Here is a 20,695-nt window from a genome sequence, read left to right as displayed (position 1 = left end):
GAAACTGAGCTTCTTGACATGCAATTCATAGTGAGATTGGCAAAAAAAAAAAAAAAAAAAAAAAAGGCAACCGTATGAGGAAAGACTGATAATGTGGATACTTCAGAGGGGACCTTATAGAGGTTTATAATGCTGTGAGAGGGTTTGGCATTAGTAATAGTAGTGGCAAATGATGTAAGAAAGCAAGTTTTACACCGGATCAGCCGGAAAAAAAAAGAAAAAAAAAAAAAAAAAAAAACAGTTACCCTTTCACCTGTCCATCCCCTCCAGCAGTTTGCCTAGTTCTTCTGTGAATTTATCCAAGCTATTCACTTCCAAAACATCAGATGGAAGTTTGTTCTTTGTTCCAGAAAACAATCACCCATTGGCTAAAGGCAAACTTCTGCATATCTATTCTGTAACCATCCTTCCTCAATTTGAATTTATGCAGATAGCTTGAGCAAGAAGAAGAATCCCATCAGCATCGAGCTTGCTCAATCCATTCAAAGCCTTAAACAATCAGATCACATCAAAGGTGCCTAGTCTCCTGGGCTGCAGTATGCAGAAATGAAGCCTTTCCTAATAACAGCACTGTTTTCAGAATTCCACATCCTTCCTAAAATGAAGCTTCCAGACCTGTAGGCAGTACTAAAAATTATGGCTTAAGGTTTGTTTACATCTTTTGCTTCCTCCTTAATATAATTAGATAGATCCATCAATCCATCCCAGGTGCCTTTTGTACATTTAGCTTCAACAATTTCTCTTCTATAACTGGATTATTTTAGAATTCCAGTGAGAGTAGTCCTTTCAAAAAGTGCACTTTATTTAATTTTGAACAATCCTTTATCACATAGTGAATGTTGTTTATTGTTATGTAAAATGTTAAAGAAAGTGTTAGTACATAACAATTTAAGCATCAGTTAAAGTTTAATGCCAATTTCAATATCCTTGTTGTAGAGTCTCATGAAAGTCTTCTATCTCACATCCATCTGTTTCTGGATTAGCCTCTTTGTCTAAGAGAAGTTTTTTCCATGAATTCGCCCAAGTTTTTGAATTGATTTCTTTTGCAGCATCAGCAAAGTTGTAAATCATAGATCTTGCATTGTACGACTTTAAATTTTTCAATGTCTGTTGTCCTCTTCTGTCTTCTTCGCCAACTACTGGCTCCTCAACTTCTAGGACTTCACTCAAAAACTTCTTTCTGTAGAGCCGCTTTGCTGTATAGATCACCCCTTGGTCCATAGGCTGGAAAATAGATGTTATGTTTGGTGGCAGGAACATGCACTTAATCTTCTTATCTTGACTGATGAGCTTGTCAACGTCAGAGTGGGTTGGTGCATTATCTAGCAAAACCAAGGCCTTTACTTCGTCTCCTGGGATTTTTAAATCTTTGATTTGATGTCTTCTGATTTCTGGCACAGCTTTCTTGTGGAACCAATCCATTATTATTTCCGTGGTAAACCATGCATTACGGGAATTGTAGTAGTGTACCAGTAGATCGTCCATCACTACAATGTTTTTTAGGGCACGTGGTTTTTTGCTTTTCCGAACGATGACAGCATTTAACATATGGCTTCCATCAGCATTTGCACACAGAAATGCTGAAACACGTTCCTTGCTTATTTTTCTTCCAGGCGTGGTTTTCTCAGTCTTTGACGCTTGTGTGTTTTCAGGCAGAGCTCTCCAAAACAGTCCTGTCTCATCAAAGTTGTACACCTGGTTCAATTGATAACCCTCCTTTTGAATAAAATCATTCAGTTGTTTCCTGAAAGGCTCAACAGCTTCAAAATCAGCACTAAGAATTTCCCCACACATTTCCTTGTTTGAAATGTTATGCCGTCTTCTAAATCTAAAAAGCCAACCTGAGCTCGCTTTAAATTGTTCAATTTCTAACTGTTTAGCCAGTCTCTCTGCCGCTGCATGAATTTCTATTCCTCGCACAGCCAAACCAGACACACGAAGTTGGGAAAACCATTTGTGCACAGCATCATCTAGTGCTTTATCAGTAGGAATAACTGCATAGCACAAATGGCAAAAGCACATAACTGTGGAGCAAACAACAAAACTATCTGAACTGCAGTCGAGAACCAGGTTGTTTGTGCAGTGTGAGTCATCACGGTCCAATGACCTCGAACATAATACATATGACCTTTGAGCCCGATTGTCGTTTGAATTTTAAACTTTAAATTTTTTTAGAGATGTCCAGATTAAGCAATGTATGGATTACCAGGGTCCAGATTAATGAGGGTTTACTGTACTTCACAAATGGATCTATTGTAATTAGATCTAAACACCTCCGAGTCCAAATGACCATTCATCGGGGGTGCCCCCTCAGGGTTCTGTGCTGGGGACCCTGATTTGGAACCTGGTTCTCTAAGACTGGGTAGGCACCTCCATAGCCAGGTGGGCAGGAGCAGCAGTGCATAGCATATGCTTCTTGATTAGACCGTGGTTCGAGCCTGTGACCACTAAATACAGAGGATGCAGAAAGGTCAGGGAATGACCACCGCATATCCCTGGAGCAATATAGCCTTAATTGCTAATGCTCCTAAAATTTTTACACTTAAAAACCAAATAACAATCAACAACGACAATCCAAGACTGGCTGAGTTACACATTTTAAAAAACAAAAGTTATAGTGTTCACTGATGATCTGACCATCGTTGTCTCTGGAAAAATCACACACAGTGATAGAACAAGCAGCCCAAATGGTCCTCACTAGTCTAATAGCATGGACCGCACTGAATAAACTCAAGATCAGCCGAACAAAATCCAGCATGGTGTTTAAAACCAGATAAGATCTGAGAAAGGGCCCCCTCAGGTCAAAATTAATGGAATTCAACTCCCCATCGCCGAACAAATGAGAGTTCTCAGTGTAATAATGAACCATCAGCTTTCCTTCCTCCTGCATCTGCAACACGTCCACAACAAAACGAAGAAATTCTCTGCATCCATAAATAGTATCAAAGAATGAGTGGGGGCTCTCAAGGCACACCCTGATCTATCGCATTCGTATTTGCTGAGGGCTGATGATAATCTTGTGTGTAGATATTGTAGCGTATTTTTAACTATTTGTCATATTTTAGTAGAATGTACTTTTTTATGTTTTACCCATTTGTCTGAGCCTTATACACTCAGGCAGATTTTATCGGACGACGACAGTGTGTCAGATGTACTCAAGTTTTTACAACTAATTAATCTATATAGTTTTATTTAGATTTCTTTAATATTTAATACAGTATAACTGTTTATGGCATATGTTATTTTATTGTATATTTTTACATATTTCTTATATATTTATATCTTATACCTCTAGACTTGGCGCACTATAGCCTTAGATGCTGATGCGCCATAAAAATCCTAATAACCAACTCTGATCTATTATAAGGCAGTTTTTCTGCCCATTGTCTCATACAAAGCAGGGGTTTGGTTCCATCAGGCCAAAGAAAAGTTAAGCTTCAATCCAAAGATCAATACTGCTGGCCTCCCATCGGGTTAGCTGCATTACAAGTATTGACTGGCACTCTACCACTGGATCTCCATATTATCTTCAGGGGGGGGTTATCCTACAGAAATAAGAAACACATTCCAACAGCAATAACCTAAACACAGAAGTTAAAAACAAAAAAAAAAAAAAACATGCTGTTATAATGTCGGCACTATAACCAGAGTTTTCCTTCCACAGGTAACATTCATTACAGCCAAAGCAACCAATAAGTGGTTTCCCCCCCAACCCTCCAGTCTTCTTTCATTCTCACTGGGCATGAGTCACTAAATAGCAAACTGCACCATCTAGGACTCCTTGACACAGACCGCAGTCTTCTTTCATTCTCACTGGGCACGAGTCACTAAATAGCAAACTGCACCACCTAGGACTCCTTGACACAGACCGCTGTCACTGCAGACAGGTAGAAAATTGGAGGCATGTTCTCCTCAACTGTGCCCTCTACCAAGAGCAAAGAAACAACCCAAAGAGGGAAATGCCCACCTACAATGAGGAACAACTATACCAATTAATAGACATCCCACACAAACTGAAGGCTTTCCAGGTCTTTGCTGCTTAAGTATTTGAGGAGAAAGACCTATGCTAACCACGCAAACTACTAGAATCTGGGGACTTCAATTGCTGACTAAAGCCAACCAACTGATAGAATACAATCCTCGTACTGTTGGACGTGCTACATTTAGTGACTGACACAGACCACTCCCCCCTCCTGTGCTTTGCCCTGGCTCCAGAACCCCCCCCCCCAGACATTCTAATGTTACCACATACAGTGGTGTGCCTGCACTCCCTTATTATCTGAATACCCTGACACTCATAATGTGCCCTAAATAAGTTTTACTGCAACATATGTAGATACCATTTTTGGAGTCAGCATACAATACCATAAAAGACCTACAAATGTAAAAACAATAAAATTACTGCAGACTCTAGTGTATTTATTAGTCAGTAAGATTTCTTTACTACCTCTGTAACTTGCTCATCAAATGTCCACCTTGCTCCTACAGTCACTAGAACAGGTAACACTTGTTGCAATATAAGGAATACTGGTTGGGGAGTAAAACAATTTTGGTCATTTGTAGCTAAATGATCCATTTTGGAGTCTCCTTGTCCTAATTCCTTTTCTCTTTCTTTACATCGTATATCCAGAGTAGCAAACAGCATAGAAAGCATATTCAACTGAAGAAGTACTGTTGATTTTATTGTAAGGCAAGGCTGTAATTGATTAAATAAAAATATGAACTTCAGTTAACCTTTATTTACACATAAATTCATTTCAGAAATATTTATTTAACTCAGAATAGTTAAAATAAGAAAAGATATGCAAAACCTTCAAGATCACGATTCTATGCTATTCACTGATACTAAATTCTGGGAACGCATTAAAAAAAAAAAAAAAAAAAATTTAAAGAAACAGTGGCTAAATATTGCACTACTTACCTGATAGTTATAATAATAATAAACCCAATTCAAGAGTAAGTACTGGTGATAATAGCATATAAGCTTTGCTTCCAATGAAAGTACAAATGATGTCTATTCTGAGAGCTTTGTGAACAGGCTTTGCATTCTTGATTAAAACTACATGATATTAGCTGTTTGGATCCTTGACTACCTGCCCCCTACATCCCTTCCTAATGTGGAGGCAGACTTTAACAGTATGAGAATTTCACCATTGGCTGTTTCCCCACATTGTGCAAAAAAAAAAAAAAAAAAAAAAAAAAAAAAAAAATGTGTGAGCATTGGCATTAGCAAAAGCACATTATGCAAGAAAGCAAGCTTATATAGCATCAGCCAAAAAAAAAAAAAAAAAAAAAACCCTTCTCATTTCACCCATCCACCAGGTTCAAATATTTGTCAAGTTCTGCCTTGAATCTGTTTAAGCTATCAACTTCTACAATGACAGATGGAAGTTTCTTCCAGCAATCAACCACCCGCTGGCTAAAGGTAAACTTCCACACATCTATCCTACAACTCTTTCCTCAAATTGAATTTATGTCCTCTCAGGCGATTATTCTGAGCAAGATGAAGAATCTCATCAGCACTGAGCATGCTCAAACAATTCAAGGCTTTATACACCTCAATCAGATCACCTCACAGGTGCCTAGTCTCCAGACACTGTAATTTGCAAAACTTAAGTTTTGAAAATTAGTGTCTGGAGACGTTCCATTCACTAATCTTGTTGCCCTTATATGTACACGTTCCAACAGCTCTACATCCTTCTTAAAATGAGACCTCCAGACCTGTATACAGTAATGAGCATGCAGATGTCCACTGGTGTACTTAAGCCAGTTCAGTTTTTCTTATCTAATCCATTTGACCAAGTCCAATTCTTATTTAATCTAAATTATTCAAAATAATTTAAATTTTCAAAATTATCAATAAAAACCTTTATAATATTTCCACTGGAAGTTAGATGAGGCCAGCCTTTCATCCCATGGCTGCATTAATGGTGCCATTCTTTATCAGTTCATGGAATTGGTTTATTACAAGTGAAAGTTTAGAAAGAGAATATTAGCCAATACTGAAAAGCCTCAGTATATTGAATTGAAAACAGCCTTCCATGTGCACAACAAAGGGCTGTAGCAATTGCTGTTTCTTCATTCTAAATCGCCATGTTAAGTTCCTTTCAATCCTGTGAAGCATGCCAGTGTTGACCAAAATACAGTATCTGGCTGTAAAATATATATATATATATATATATATACATACACACACATACCAAGACAAAGGTACATTTTGGCACATTCCTGCTCGAGGCATAAAAATTGAAATACAGGTGACCCCCGCTTAACGCTGATCATTCGTTCCGGAAGAACAGAGCGCTAAGTTAATCCGTGCTAAGTGAGCACCACATTCCCATAAGGTAACATATGTATTTGTGAGCTGCGGTCAGTGCCATAGGATATTTCCTAATCAATAATAAACGATAATGAAAAGATGCACAAATGTCAGTCAAAATATTTAATATTCAAATATTTGTACACATAAAATATTCTGCATTACATACTTATATAAATATGTGGTAACTACTTACGTATCAAAATTAAACTTAAAATTCCAATTAAAATCATGAATTTAATTGATTTAATTTAATGGATGAATTTAATCATGAAAAATGTGTGGATTTTGAGTTGAACTTTGGCCCTCTTCCAAATAAACTAAAAGGGGTATTAATTTTAAATGGCCCGCAGCGTTACCACCCAACAATAAAGTCAACTGATCCTTCGCCCCTTTGAAACTTGGCATGTTTTTTCTTCTTTCAATATGAAACTTCTTTTAGGCATTCGTTTCCACAAAAGTCCTGCTTCATCTATGTTAAAAACTTGTTGAGAAGTATAACACATAATACCCCTCTTCAATAATTTTAACATGTTCTTTTTTGAAAGTTTTGGCTCCTTGATCTGCGCTAGCGGCTTCTCCCTGGATTTTAAATCTATTCTACTAGCCCTTACCAGTTTTAAATGGTTCCACATTTTTTTTTTTTTAGGTGAGTTTTCTTCAGATCATCATATTGGCTAATCTCTTTCTCTCTCTCTCTCTCTCTCTCTTTTTTTTTTTTTTAATATTTAACTTAACTGAATATTATCTTCTATAAAATTAAAGTCTTTCCATTTCAATCCTAATAGCCGTCCTAGTTGCTTGCAGTGGAACAGCTATCTTTCCCGCTGCTAAAATTAATTCTTTATTTTTTTATAATTGTTCTTACAGTTAAAATTGCAAGTCCTAAATTATGGCACACATCCGCTTGTCGTTGACTGGAATCGATTCGCTTCAAAACGTCTAATTTAATTTTCAAATTCAGTCTTTCTCTTACATTTATAGTCTTCGTACTGCGCCCAGACGTTGTTGCTTTTTCATTCCTATCGGTCATTATTAGCTCTTCGAAAATATAACTGCGTTGGTTGAATTAATTATGATACAATGTTCAAGTAAACTTTCCGTTACGCACAATGTCTAATACGGTACTGAGTGATGACTAGACTTCGGATAAATGCATATAACGCAAATATTACAAGCAATATATTTGATCATTTTTTAAAATGTTGATCTCGGAACTACCTAACAAGTCACTGTACTGCAATTCAATTAGCGTGCGAGAAAATTTCACTGAGCGTGGGAAAATTTCTCAAGTCGGCGTGGGAAACGTTTTAATGCTGTTTTGCTATTCATTTTCAAGCTATCTACTCCATCAAATGAAACAATTTCGTTAAATATGTCAAAAATGCAATCTGTAAAAGAGCGTTATAGTGATCTGTGACAGCGTTATAGTGAGATACGGGTTATAATATAAGAACAGCGTTATAGCGAATCAGCGTAAAGCAAACCGCGTTATAACGGGGACCTGCTGTAAATGTTGAGGAAAAAGTTAAACGTTTGTTATAACCATTCTAAACAACTTAGCATTAGTAGAGGCATATGATGCAAAAAAGCTAGCTTATGCAGCATCAGCCAAAAAAAAAAAAATAAAACACTTCCATTATACCCCTCCATTCTTTTGAAATACCTGTCCAGCTGAGCCTTAAATTTATTAAGACTATCAACTTCCACAACAAGGGATGAAAGTCAATCTCTACCAACTACCCACTGGCTAAAGGCAAATTTCCGCACATCTATCCTACTTCTGTCTTTCCTCAATCTGAATTTATGCCCTCTCAGGTGATTATTCCGAGCAAGAGGAAGAATCCCATCAGCATTGAGCATGCTCAAACCATTCAAGGCTTTATACACCTCTATCAGATCACCTCGCCGGTGCCTAGCCTCCAGACACTGTAATTTGCAAAACTTAAGCCTTTCTTCGTAAGAGCAACCCTTTGTTCCATTCACTAATCTTGTTGCCCTTCTCTGTACTCGTTCCAGCAGCTCTACATCCTTCTTGAAATGAGGCCTCCAGACCTGTATACAGTACTCAAGGTGTGGCCTGACAATTGCCTTATACAAGGGAATAATCACCTCCTTATCCCTGCTAGAAAAATTCCTGTATATTATTGACAAGACACCATGAGCCACTCTTGCAGCCCGTCTGCACTGCTCAAAGAACTTCATATCTGCTTGCACAATTACCCCCAGGTCCTTTTCATTCTCTACCACTGTCAGTGTAGTACCACAGAGTTGATTGCTCTGGGGTTGCTGTTTCCCCATATGTAGTACTTTACATTTGTCAATGTTAAACTTCACATTTGCCACCTCTCAGCCCATCTGCTCAACCTTTCCAGATCCTGTTGCAGCAGCATAGCGTCAATAGTGTCCTTAACAACCCTGCCAACCTTTGTATCGTCTGCAAACTTGGACATTAAGCTTGATATACCATCATCAATATCATTTATAAATATAGAAAACAATAATGGACCCAACACTGAACCCTGAGGGATTCCACTAATAACATGAGTCCACTGATTACCACTCTCTGTCTTCTCCCCCTCAACCATCCCCTTTATCCATAGCAGCAATTTGCCTCCAATGCCACACTGCTCCAATTTGTGCAGCAGTCTTCCATGTGCAGCAGTATCAAAAGCCTTTCTAAGATCCAAATATATAATATCAAAGTTATTCCCTGCATCCAGTTCTATTGTGACTGCATCATAGTATCCAATCAAATTGGTCAGGCAAGACTTTCCCTTAACAAAACCATGCTGTGTCCGAGCTTTATAACTGAAGTCTTGTCTAGATGATCCTGCAGTGCTTCTTTAACCAGTGCCTCCATTAATTTTCCTGGAACAGATGTTAAGCATTAGTAGAGGCATATAATGCTGGCCAGCCAAACCAAATAAGTAGTTATATATGGGTAGATATACTGCTTTCCAGGCTAATGCATGAGCATTTCAGAAGAGGCTAGTATGTCTGCTGTTAATCAGTATGTTCATGCTACTGAAACAATTACTACAGATTCCAGCAGGTATGCCCCCCCCCCAACTCGGGTTATGCCAGTTGCTTGTAAGAGTAAAGCATTTACTGGGCATTTTCTACTGGCTATTTAACCAGACAAACAACACAGTTCATATTCTGTATGTTCAACATATAGACAGTTCACAAGGCAAAATTTGTGTACAGCAACCTTTATCCATTTTTATCTTTTCCATTTCTAGTCTATTATTAGCTTTTATTATTGCCCTAGTGAAATGAATTTAAAAAATATAGCCACTGGGAAACTAGGATTAAAACTTGTTAATCAGTAGAAATTCTGGATTATACAAACATGGTTAAATTTAACATTAGTAGTTCAGGAGAAGGTACTTGCCCAGTCCATAAGAAACAGATGAATATGTGACATACAGAGTGGCATAACATAATAATGAAGAAAATCATAGGATCTAGCAATGAAATTGGCAATTATAATTACAGAATATTTTTTAAAATTTAATACAGCTAGTTAGTTATAATGCTATCATAAATAAACAAACAAACATATACAAGTATTTTATTAGATAAATATTTATTTAATAAAATACAAAACGAGCTTCAAAACAACATAAAAATGGGTAAAAAGCAAAAGACATTATTCCAAAATTATAAACAAAGTGATAATTCTTTATTAAGTTTGATTATACACCAGACACTGGACACAAGGGTCAAATGTTTCAAATAATACTTTACATTGAAAACAGAACAGATATAAGAAAATTTGGACTTCATGAACCACCATAGAAAAAAAAATGGAAAAGAATTTGTCACAGAAATTTTTCAAAAATTAAGACTTCACTGATTTCATCAACAATGTCAAGGCCAAGCTATGACAATAGTCCCAGTATGGCAGGACAAGAGAAGTGTACAAGAATGTTTACTACAGGTTAACTAGTCAAATCCGTATTATGTGCAAATGTGCATTCTTTAAATTAAGGTGTTCACATTGTTAGTGTTACTGTTGACATGGTGTCATTTTTAAAAAAATTTTTTTTTCCAGTTCAATTAACCAACAGAATATATTTCTAAACATCTGAAGTGCAAACTCAAAGGATATAGAGTTACAAGATTTGCACTGAAATTTAATGCAATTCATCTGTTACTCAACTTGATGGTGTATTGTAAACTTTAAGAGAGATTTCTGAAAACATTTCAATCTGGATCCAGACTAAGTGCGAAAAGTGTTACATGCCAAATTGACAATTTAAAATTTGTTGCTTTCTTTAAATGAGACAAAATTTTAAATCACACATACCATGCCAATAGTATTCTACTAAACTTAAATATTTCAACAAATCAAGCTACAAAAACATGATTCTTCTTTAAAGTAATAAAATATGAAAAAATAAAATATCAAAGGAAATTTCTGAAGCTTCATATGATACATATTTTGAAGAGAAGAGAAAGAGGACGTAAACAAGATGAGCGGTGAAGAAGTCACAGCCGTATTAATATTAGAAGTCTAAAAACGATGCAAGAAAGATCTGCCAAAAAAAAAATAATTATAAAAAAAAAGACTTGCCATGTCACCTACCATCCCTCCAACAGTTTCTATTTAGTTCTTCCTTGAATTTATTCAAGTTATGCCTAGCCTCCAGATGCTGCAATTTTCAGAATCAAAGCCTTTCTTGGTAAGAGCACCCTTTGTTCCTTTCAAACTTGTTGCCCTTCTTTGCACCTGCTCCAGCAGTTCTACATCCTTCCTAAAATAAGGCCTCAAAACCTGTATGCAGTACTCAAGATGCCTCCTGACCATTAGCTTGTACAAAATATAGTAGGACATTGGTTATCTGGAATAATTTGAAAGGCCGATTTTTCTTTTTCTTTTTTTTTTTTTTTAATTAATGGTAGTATTTGAGACAAATATTTATTATGCTATGAGAGTATTTCTGTCTGTTTTTTTACTTCATATATCTGGTGAATTGTTGGATTAGGACTAATTGGTTTTCTCGGAAACCACGAGTGATAGAATTTTGTCATTCACTTACGTGAATCCAATTTTCCATATATTTTGCTCTCTTCATCTCATTATGTTTAGTTTAGCTCCAGATAATATCAGGCCTAAAACTGTGCGATTTATTATTTTTCTGTTTTTTTACAGTAAAATGTCAACAAAAAGAAGCACTGAAATGGGAAAAAACAAGGAAGAATGCAATATAATCAAATTAATATCATTAAGGAACTTGAGAGATTTCGTAGCAAAAAAGAAAAAAAAAAATTTTTTTTTTCCACATAAAATTTGCAGTAAAATACTTATCCAAATATACATACATATGTAAATGTGCGAATTTTTATGTATAAGTTATTAGTATTATTATTTTTTAAATTCAATAAATTCATATTTTCATGCTATTGAAAGTCTTTTTCTTTTACCTTAATACATTATAACAGAATTCATTTAATTTTATCTTACATTCAATTATCCGGAAGAGGTCTGAAATTAATTATTCCGAATAACTGAAGCTCTACTGTAATCACCTCCTTATTCCTGATATCAAAACCCAATGAGCTGTCCTGGCAGCCTGTCTGCACTGTCGAGAGAACTTCATATCTGATTGTAAAATTGACCCCCCCCCAAGATCTTTATCATTACCCTGCATATATTGCCACACAGTACGTTAATCTGGGATTACTGCTACCCATGTGTAGTAATTTGCATTTTATGGTTAAACCTCAATTGCTATTTCTCAGCCCAATTGCCTAATTTTTCTAGATGTTGTTGCAGAGGCATAGTCATTAATCATCTTGCCAAGCTTCCTAACATCTGCAATATTAAACATTAAGCCTGATATACCTTCATCGATATTATTAATAAATACAGGAAACAACAATGAGCCCTGGAGTTTGTAGACTTATGTTATCAATGGAACATTGATAACATAAGTAAATCAGAATGTCTTATAATGGGGGATTTTAACTTCCCAGATATTGACTGGAACTTGTGGGTTGGTCACTCACACACTAGTCAGACTTTTGTGGAGTTATTGGATGATTGTTTTCTGCAGCAGCATGTTCGAGAGGCAACCAGAGAAAGTAACACTCTTGATCTGGTTATCAGCAGTGATCATTCGTGTATTAAGAATTTGCAGATAAAGGAACCACTAGGTGGCAGTGATCACAATGTGCTGAAGTGGGATTTACTCAAAGAGGTAACTACCGTCAGGGGTAAAGGAAAGGGTTTTTGCTTCCGTAAAGAGGAGTACAGTGGTCTCAGACAGTTTTTAAATTCTGTACAGTGGGACCAACTGACGATGTTACAAACAGTAAATTCTAAGTGGGAAGCATTCAAAGAATTAATCGTGGAAGCGACTAGACTTTATATACCGATTAAGAAATATCGTTCAAGGTTTAGGCCTAAATGGTTATCAAATGAACTAATGAGACTCGTGACAGAGAAGAAAAATGCATGGGATGCATATAAATTATCAGGTGACACAGAAGCCTGTGGCAGATATAAGCTAGTCTGTAATCAGGTCACAAAGGAGGTTCGGCAGGCGAAGGCGGATTACGAGAAATCTTTGGCAAAAGATGCTAAGAATAACAGCAAGGATTTCTTTACTTATATAAACTCTAAAAGGAAGGGGATGAATATGATTGGTCCACTTGACATCGATGGTTCGACTGTTGATGATCCTGCTCAGATAGCAAACAAACTGAATGAGTATTTTTTATCTACATTCACACGTGAGGAATTATTACAATTTGAAAATGGAAGAAGGTTATCAAATTGTAGCAGTGTGCTTAATGATTTTGTAATAACTGAGAGCAAAGTGGAGGAGAAATTGTTGAAGTTAAACATAAGAAAGGCACCTGGGGTGGATGGGATCTATCCAGTTATTTTAAAGGAGGCGGCAAAGCAACTAAGCAAACCCTTAGCCATAATTATGAGAGCATCCTTGGACTCAGGGGAGGTTCCCACGGACTGGAGATGTGAAAATGTGTCCCCAATTCACAAAGGTGGATCGAAGGGTGACACGAGTAATTACAGACCAGTTAGTTTAACTTCTGTTCCAGGTAAAATAATGGAGTCGCTGGTTAAAGATGCATTGCAGGATCATCTAGACAAGACTGCATCAATAATTCAAACACAGCATGGGTTTGTTAAGGGAAAGTCTTGTCTGACAAATTTGATTGGTTATTATGATGTTGTCACAAAGGAACTGGATGCAAAAAATAATTTTGATATCATATACTTGGATTTCAGGAAAGCTTTTGACACTGTTGCGCATGGAAGACTACTGTACAAATTGGAGCAGAATGGTATTAAGGGTAAGTTGCTACAATGGATAAAAGGATGGTTAAGTGGGAGAAGACAGAGGGTGGTAATCAATGGGTGCTGCTCTTCGTGGACTAATGTTATTAGTGGAGTCCCACAGGGTTCGGTGTTGGGTCCACTGTTGTTTTGTGTATTTATCAATGATATTGATGAAGGTATATCAGGCTTAATTTCGAAGTTTGCAGATGACACAAAGGTTGGCAGGGTTGTTAATGACAGTAATGGCAGTGTGCTACTGCAACAGGATCTAGATAATTTGGGCAGATGGGCTAAGAAGTGGCAACTGAAGTTCAACCTTGACAAATGCAAAGTACTGCATATGGGTAGAAGTAACCCCAGAGAAACGTACCAACTGTGTGGTACTACACTTAAGGTGGTAGAAAATGAAAAAGACCTGGGAGTAATTGTGCAGTCAGATATGAAGTTTTCTGAGCAGTGCAGACAGGCTGCTAGGGCGGGTCATGGGGTTTTGTCAATGATATATAGGAATTTTGCTAGCAGGGAAAAGGAGGTGATTGTCCCTCTGTATAAGGCAATGGTCAGGCCACGCCTTGAGTACTGCGTACAGGTCTGGAGGCCTCATTTTAGGAAGGATGTAGATTTGCTTGAGCATGTACAGAGAAGAGCAACACGATTGGTGAGGGGAATGAAGGGATCCTCTTACCAAGAGAGACTTAAGTTCTGCAAATTGCAGTGGCTGGAGAGGCACCTGCGCGGTGATCTGATTGAGGTCTATAAGGCCTTGAATGGGTTGAGCACGCTGAATTCTGATGGGATCCTTCCACTTGTTCAGATTACCAACCTACGGGGACATAAGTTCAAATTAAGAAAGGACAGATGTAGAATAGATGTGCGGAAATTTGCCTTTAGCCAGCGGGTGGTTAATTGCTGGAGCAAACTTCCATCTGCCGTTGTAGAAGTTAATAGGTTAAATAAATTTAAGGAGGAACTGGACAGGCATTTGGAGGGAATGGTGTGATTTTTTTTTTTTTTTGGCTGATGCTGCATAAGCTCCTACACTTGCTTTCTTGCATCATGTGCCACTACTACTACTACTACTACTACATTGATAACATAAGTCCACAAAGAACAGTGTTCATTGATAACAACTCTGTTTTCTCCCACTCAACCTTCCTTTATCCATAGCATTAACTTGCCCTTAATACCCACATTGCTCCAATATGACAGTAGAATACTATGTGCAATATATCAAAAGCATTTCTGAAATCAAAGTATAAGATATTAAAGTAAAAGTATCACAGTATTGAAAGTGGTTGGACAAAACTGGCCCTTGATAAACCCATTCTCTGACTGAATATAACTGCACTCCTGTCTAGATGGTCCTGCATTATTTCTTTAACCAGTGATGGCATTATTTTCCCTAGAACAGAAGTTAAGCTAACAGGTCTGTACTTACTCAGGTTGCTCTCTGATCCTCCTTTGTGAACTGGGGTTACATGCACACATCTTCAGAACACAAGGACTTTCCCTGAATCAAAAGATCTCGCATAATTATGGCTAAAGGTTTATTTGCCCCCATTAATACTCCCCTTAATATAATCAGATAGATCCCACCACCTCAGGTGCCTTTCTTATATTTAACTTCAGCAATCATCTTCCACTTTCCTATCAGTTATTACAAAATCATTTAGCTCTGTGGTAGAGTTGGAGGAACTTCTTGCAACCACTCCCCTAAGGAATTCCTCATATGTGAATGTAGATGCAAAATACTTATTAAGCTTTTCAGCAACATGAGCAGGATCATCAACAGTTGAACCATCGATATCAAGTGGACTTGTGTTCATCCCCTTCCTTCTAGTGTTTACATAAGTAAAGAAGTCTTTGCTATTTTTCTTTGTATCCATTGCCAAAGATTTCTCATAATCTGTATCACCTAATCTGTATCATTTTTCTTCTCTGCACGAGTCTCATTAATTTATCTGATACTCATTTAGGTCTAGCCTTGAATGCTATTTCTTAGTTGGTATGAAAAGCCTAGTAGCTTCTAATGATTATTTCCTTGAATGATTCCCATTCAGAATTTGCTGACGGTAATGTCACCAGTTGGTCCCACTGTATAGAATTTCAAAACTGTCTGAGAACATTGTAGTCACTTTAATGAAAGCAAATACAATTCCCTTTACCCTTGATGACAATTACACCTTTACGTAAATCCCACATCAATGTGCTGTGATCAATGCCATCTATTCAATCCCATTCAGAATTTGCTGACTGTAACGTCATCAGTTGATCCCACTGTATAGAATTTCAAAACTGTCTGAGAACATTGCAGAAATTTTAATGAAAGCAAATACAATTCCCTTTACCCTTGATGTCAATTACATTTTTAAGTAAATCCCACATCAATGCATTGTGATCAATGCCATCTAGTGGTTCTTTTACCTGTTGATTCTTAATGCATGAATAATCACTGCTGATAATTACATCTTGAGATTCCTTTTATCAGCAGATGCTTTTTTTGATATTGAGTGATAATTTACACACAAACAAAATAATCTGATTGTTAGCATGATCTTTTGAAAATATGCACAATCTGAAAATCTTCTTCAGAAAAAAAAAAAAAAAAAAAAAAAAAAGAGACAGAAAAACGCTCCAAGATGTTCACTAAGATGTTTAAGGCATCAAAAAATTGAAAGCTTTAAAAGTACAAAGTGTGCACCATCATCGCCAAATGAGTCCCCCTCGCCACCAGTGGTAACTAGAATATTATTGGCCTATTTAAGAAATATTGAGGTTAAAATGGAAGTTTTGTTTTATGATTACAATGGTATCATTCAACAATTAAAATGATTTTTAACAAAAGTATGGTACGATCGTCTCTTATTACGGATGCCGAACTACTAGCATTCTGTTATTGAAGAAATCATATTGATTGAAGGAATGTGATAAGGAATGACGGATTAATCCATTTATGTTAACATAGTGCAAAAACTAAAGTTACTCTGCGAGTATTTCATAATTAGGTCTCTTAACCATTTATTCTGTTACATAAAGATTTATCTTATTCAAACTGATTGAAATTAAGAAAAGAAATAAATTAAATACGATGAATACAACAATAACATGTTCAAGGGACAACCAGACGGAGTAATACTCTTGATCTGATTATCAGCAGTGATTATTCATGCATCAAGAATTTGCAGATAAAGAAACCACTAGGTGACAGTGATCACAGTGTACTGATGTGGTACTTACTTAAAGATGTAACTAACATTAAGGGTAAAGGGAAGGGTTTTTGCTTTCGCAAAGGTGACTACAGTGGTCTCAGACAGTTTCTAAGTTCTATACAGTGGAATTAACTGATGATGTTAAAAACAGCAAATTCTAATGGGAATCCTTCAAGGAATTAGTCTTGGAAGCTACTAGGCTTTCATACCAACTAAGAAATATGGTTCAAGATTTAGACCTAAATGGATGTCAGATGAACTAATGAGGCTCGTGGCAGAGAAGAAAAATGCATGGTATGTATATAAATAATCAGGTGACACAGAAGCCTATGATAGATATTATTATTATTATTAGCCTTATGGTGCAAGGAAGCCTGAAGCTTATGCTACACCAGGCAAAAAAAAAAAAAAAAAAAAAAAAAAAATTCTGAATTACCCTGAGAGAGAGAGAGAGAGAGAGAGAGAGAGAGAGAGAGAGAGAGAGAGAGAGAGAGAGAGAGAGAGAGAGAGAGAGAGAAGAATGATGATATCTAGCTCAGGACCCTGGGTGTGCCAAACCCATACTCACCAGATGTGAACCCCTATTAACTAGTCTGTAATCAAGTCACAAAGGAGGTTAGGCAAGCAAAGGCTGATTACGAGAAATCCTTGGCAAAGGATGCAAAGAAAAACAACAAAGACCTCTTTACTTATGTAATCTGTAGAAAGAAGGGGATGAATCAGATTGGTCCACTTAATGTTGGTGGTACAACTGTTGATGATCCTGCTCAGATAACTGACAAACTGAATGAGTATTTTGCATCAACATTCACACAAGAAGAATTCTGTAAAGAAGGGGAGGACAGATGTTTACTAAACTCTAACAGGGAGCTAAATGATTTTGTAAAAAGGAGAGCAAAGTGGGGAAAAATTGTTGAAGTTTAACAAAAAAAAAGGCACCTGGGGTGGATGGAATCTATCCAGTTATATTGAAGAAGGCAGCTAACAAACCCTTAGCCATAATTATGAGAGCATCCTTAGGGGAGGTCCATGGACTGGAGATGTGCAAATGTATCCCCAATTCACAAAGGATGACACAAATAATTATCGATCTGTTATTTTAACTTCTGTTCTTGGGAAAATAATGGAGTCACTGGTGATAGGAGTGATGCAGGATCACCTAGACAAGACTGCTGTAATAGTTCAGACACAGCACGGGCTTGTTAAGGGGGAGGTCTTGTCTGACCAATTTGATTGGATACTACGATGTGGTCAGATCATTGTATCCAATCAAAGGAACTGGATGCAAAAAATAATTTTGATATCATGATTTGCAAATAAACAAATCTAAGTCTGGATTACTGTTGCAACAGAACCAGATATTAAATTAGGTAAATACAAAGATTAAAATTCTTACCTGCTGACAGACTCCTCTTGCCGATGCTCCCAGAAATCTGATGTGCATACAGGCAAGAATCGCTGTCAGCAGTTAATTTATAGGTGAGGGGTTGATTCCAATCATCAATAGACAATAGTCTGTCAGCATGTAAGAATTTTAACCTCTTTGTATTTACCTAATTTAATATCTGGTTCTATTGTAACAATAATCCAAACTTAGAATTGTTCATTTGCAAATCAAAATGGTAACCGTAAAATCATAATATTGTTAATTGTAATTCAAACTTATAACCCTTTCTATTTTTGTCCCCACCTGCCAACAGTACGGTCTGATGATGGGTATCAGTAAGACACCTGAAACGTTACCTTAATGTATAGTAGCTTAGGTGAATAGCTTAATAAACTATATTATTAATTTCACGTGGTATAAGAATGGTATTAAATATACTAATAATCTTAAAAGACTACTGTACTCTCAGCTACTATATGAAATGACCAATCATTTAATATGTGAAATAATAAAACAGTAGTGAATAATATGTTCAAACAATAAAATATAATAGTTAATCTTAAAAATTTTGGCATTTAGTATTTTGCTTATGCTAAATAAATAAACAAATAGTTTATTCGGCACAAGCCAAATAAACTTATTATAAAACAGGCACTTTATAGTAACTATAACAACTATACTATATGTACCTCTTCAGAAACTGCATGCTGAAGATCTTGAAGTATTGGTGCTAACAGAGTATTCATATAAGTCATAATATAATCAAAAGGCATAACAGATAGCACTTGACCCACTGTACTCATTAGCCGTATTCTCTCTCGGGATTTTAGTGATGTTCCATTAAAAGCTTCCTGTAGGTAACAAAAAAGATAACTCTTAACAGATTGTCTAAAACTACAAATATATTCTCAATACCTGGTGAATATGTGACAACTGTGATTTACATACAAATTTCTGTGAGATAATTAATATTTTCTAATTTCAACGAAATCAGATATATTCTGAATATTTCTGTGATATTTCCAATTTTTGGCATTTTGAATAAACCAGTAAATAATGATCACAATTGGTTTTCAGTGCCAAATTTCTACAGAAATTAATCAAGTTCTTTGATAAAAAAAATATAACCCCGGGGACTCACATCTGGTGAGTATGGGCTTGGCAAACCCAGAGTTCTGAGCTGGATATCATCATTCTTCTCTTTTTTGGTGATGCCTCTCTCTCTCTCTCTCTCTCTCTCTCACACACACACACACAGGGTAACTCGGGAATTTTTTTTTTTTTTGGCTGGTGCAGCATAAGCCTCAGGCTTCCTTGTATCATATTGCTAATAATAATAATAATAATAAAACAATTCCAAGACAAGTAGAGAAATTTGATAATTCACTGGCAACATAAGCAGTGGGTTCTGGTAGCAGTACATAAAACTGCATCAGCTGCATCAGGTTTTGTTGATTTTTTTTTTTTTTTTTTAAATGTAAACCCCAAACACGAGAGTGATATGAGAACCTATAGTACTTAGTACCGTGCTTGGGTTGGAGGTTGAGAAAACATAAGATGATATTTGTTGACATTGGACTTGAATTTCTGTAGACTGTAATTTCCAGGAAATATGTATGAAGGAAGGTTGTTCCAGAAAACAGCAGTTGAATGAATAAACGAGGAAAATGAAAAGTTGGTTCTGTGAGTTTGAAGTTGGACAGTAGATGGATGCTGGCTGGTGGAAGCATGTGTTCGGACTGTTTTGAAAGAGAGAGCAGGAATTATAGAAGCCAATTCAGAAGAACAGTGCTCGTGGAAGTATCTGAAGAGGCATGCAGCAGAAACAGTACGTCTATGAGACAGCGAGCAGAGAGACTCTGTTAGAGATGAATTATTAATTAACCTAACTGTCCTCTTCTGAATGGAATCAAAAAGCCTGAGAGAGGTTTTGGGGGCAACACCCCAGATGTGGGAACAATATTCCATGGCAGGGCGGATATGTGATTTATACAGAGCGAGCGGCTGTTTGGAAGAAAAGTAACGCGAGAGCGAAAGAGAAAACCAAGTTTTTTAGATGCAGAGGAAGCAATATTTGTAATGTGCTTGTGCCAAGAGAGAGAGAGAGATTAGAAGTCAAGGTAATCCCCAAAAGAGATATATCATTTTGCCTAGAAATCAGAGTGTTACTAAAGATAAGCATAGGAGCAGAAGAATCCTTTTTGTGAGATATAAGACAAGACTGAGTTTTAGAAGGATTGAAATCAACTAAGTTGTCTTTGCCCCACTGGAGAATTACCTGGAGATCGGCATTTAAGGAATTGGTGGTGGATATTCGAGAAGTCGAAGCTGATCGAGCTGGGCAAGGTTTCTCAAAATAGAAAGTGGAATGCAATGTGCTATCATCGGCAAAACTACGGATAGGATTTCCAGTCAATGGAAGAAGGTCATTAATATACAAGAGGAAAAGAGTGGGGGAAAGAACT

General features: G+C 36.7%; 1 protein-coding gene across 1 annotated transcript in view; it reads right to left on the bottom strand.

Annotated features, from left to right (window-relative positions):
- The window catches only part of LOC150078994 (importin-13-like), a 190,235-nt gene that overhangs the window by 146,861 nt on the left and 22,679 nt on the right, over positions 1-20,695 (bottom strand). Inside the window, exons 3-4 of the mRNA XM_090382916.1 lie at positions 18,920-19,081; positions 4,448-4,696 (exon numbers count right to left, since the gene is read on the bottom strand). Coding sequence (XP_090239042.1) covers positions 4,448-4,696; positions 18,920-19,081 — 411 coding nt within the window. The remainder of the gene's footprint in view (positions 1-4,447; positions 4,697-18,919; positions 19,082-20,695) is intronic.

The sequence above is a fragment of the Mastigoproctus giganteus genome, chromosome 10 (assembly GCF_048544385.1).
Source record: "Mastigoproctus giganteus isolate SK-2022 chromosome 10, ASM4854438v1, whole genome shotgun sequence".
Lineage (NCBI taxonomy): Eukaryota > Metazoa > Arthropoda > Arachnida > Uropygi > Thelyphonidae > Mastigoproctus > Mastigoproctus giganteus.
This window is presented reverse-complemented; position numbering and strand designations above follow the sequence as displayed.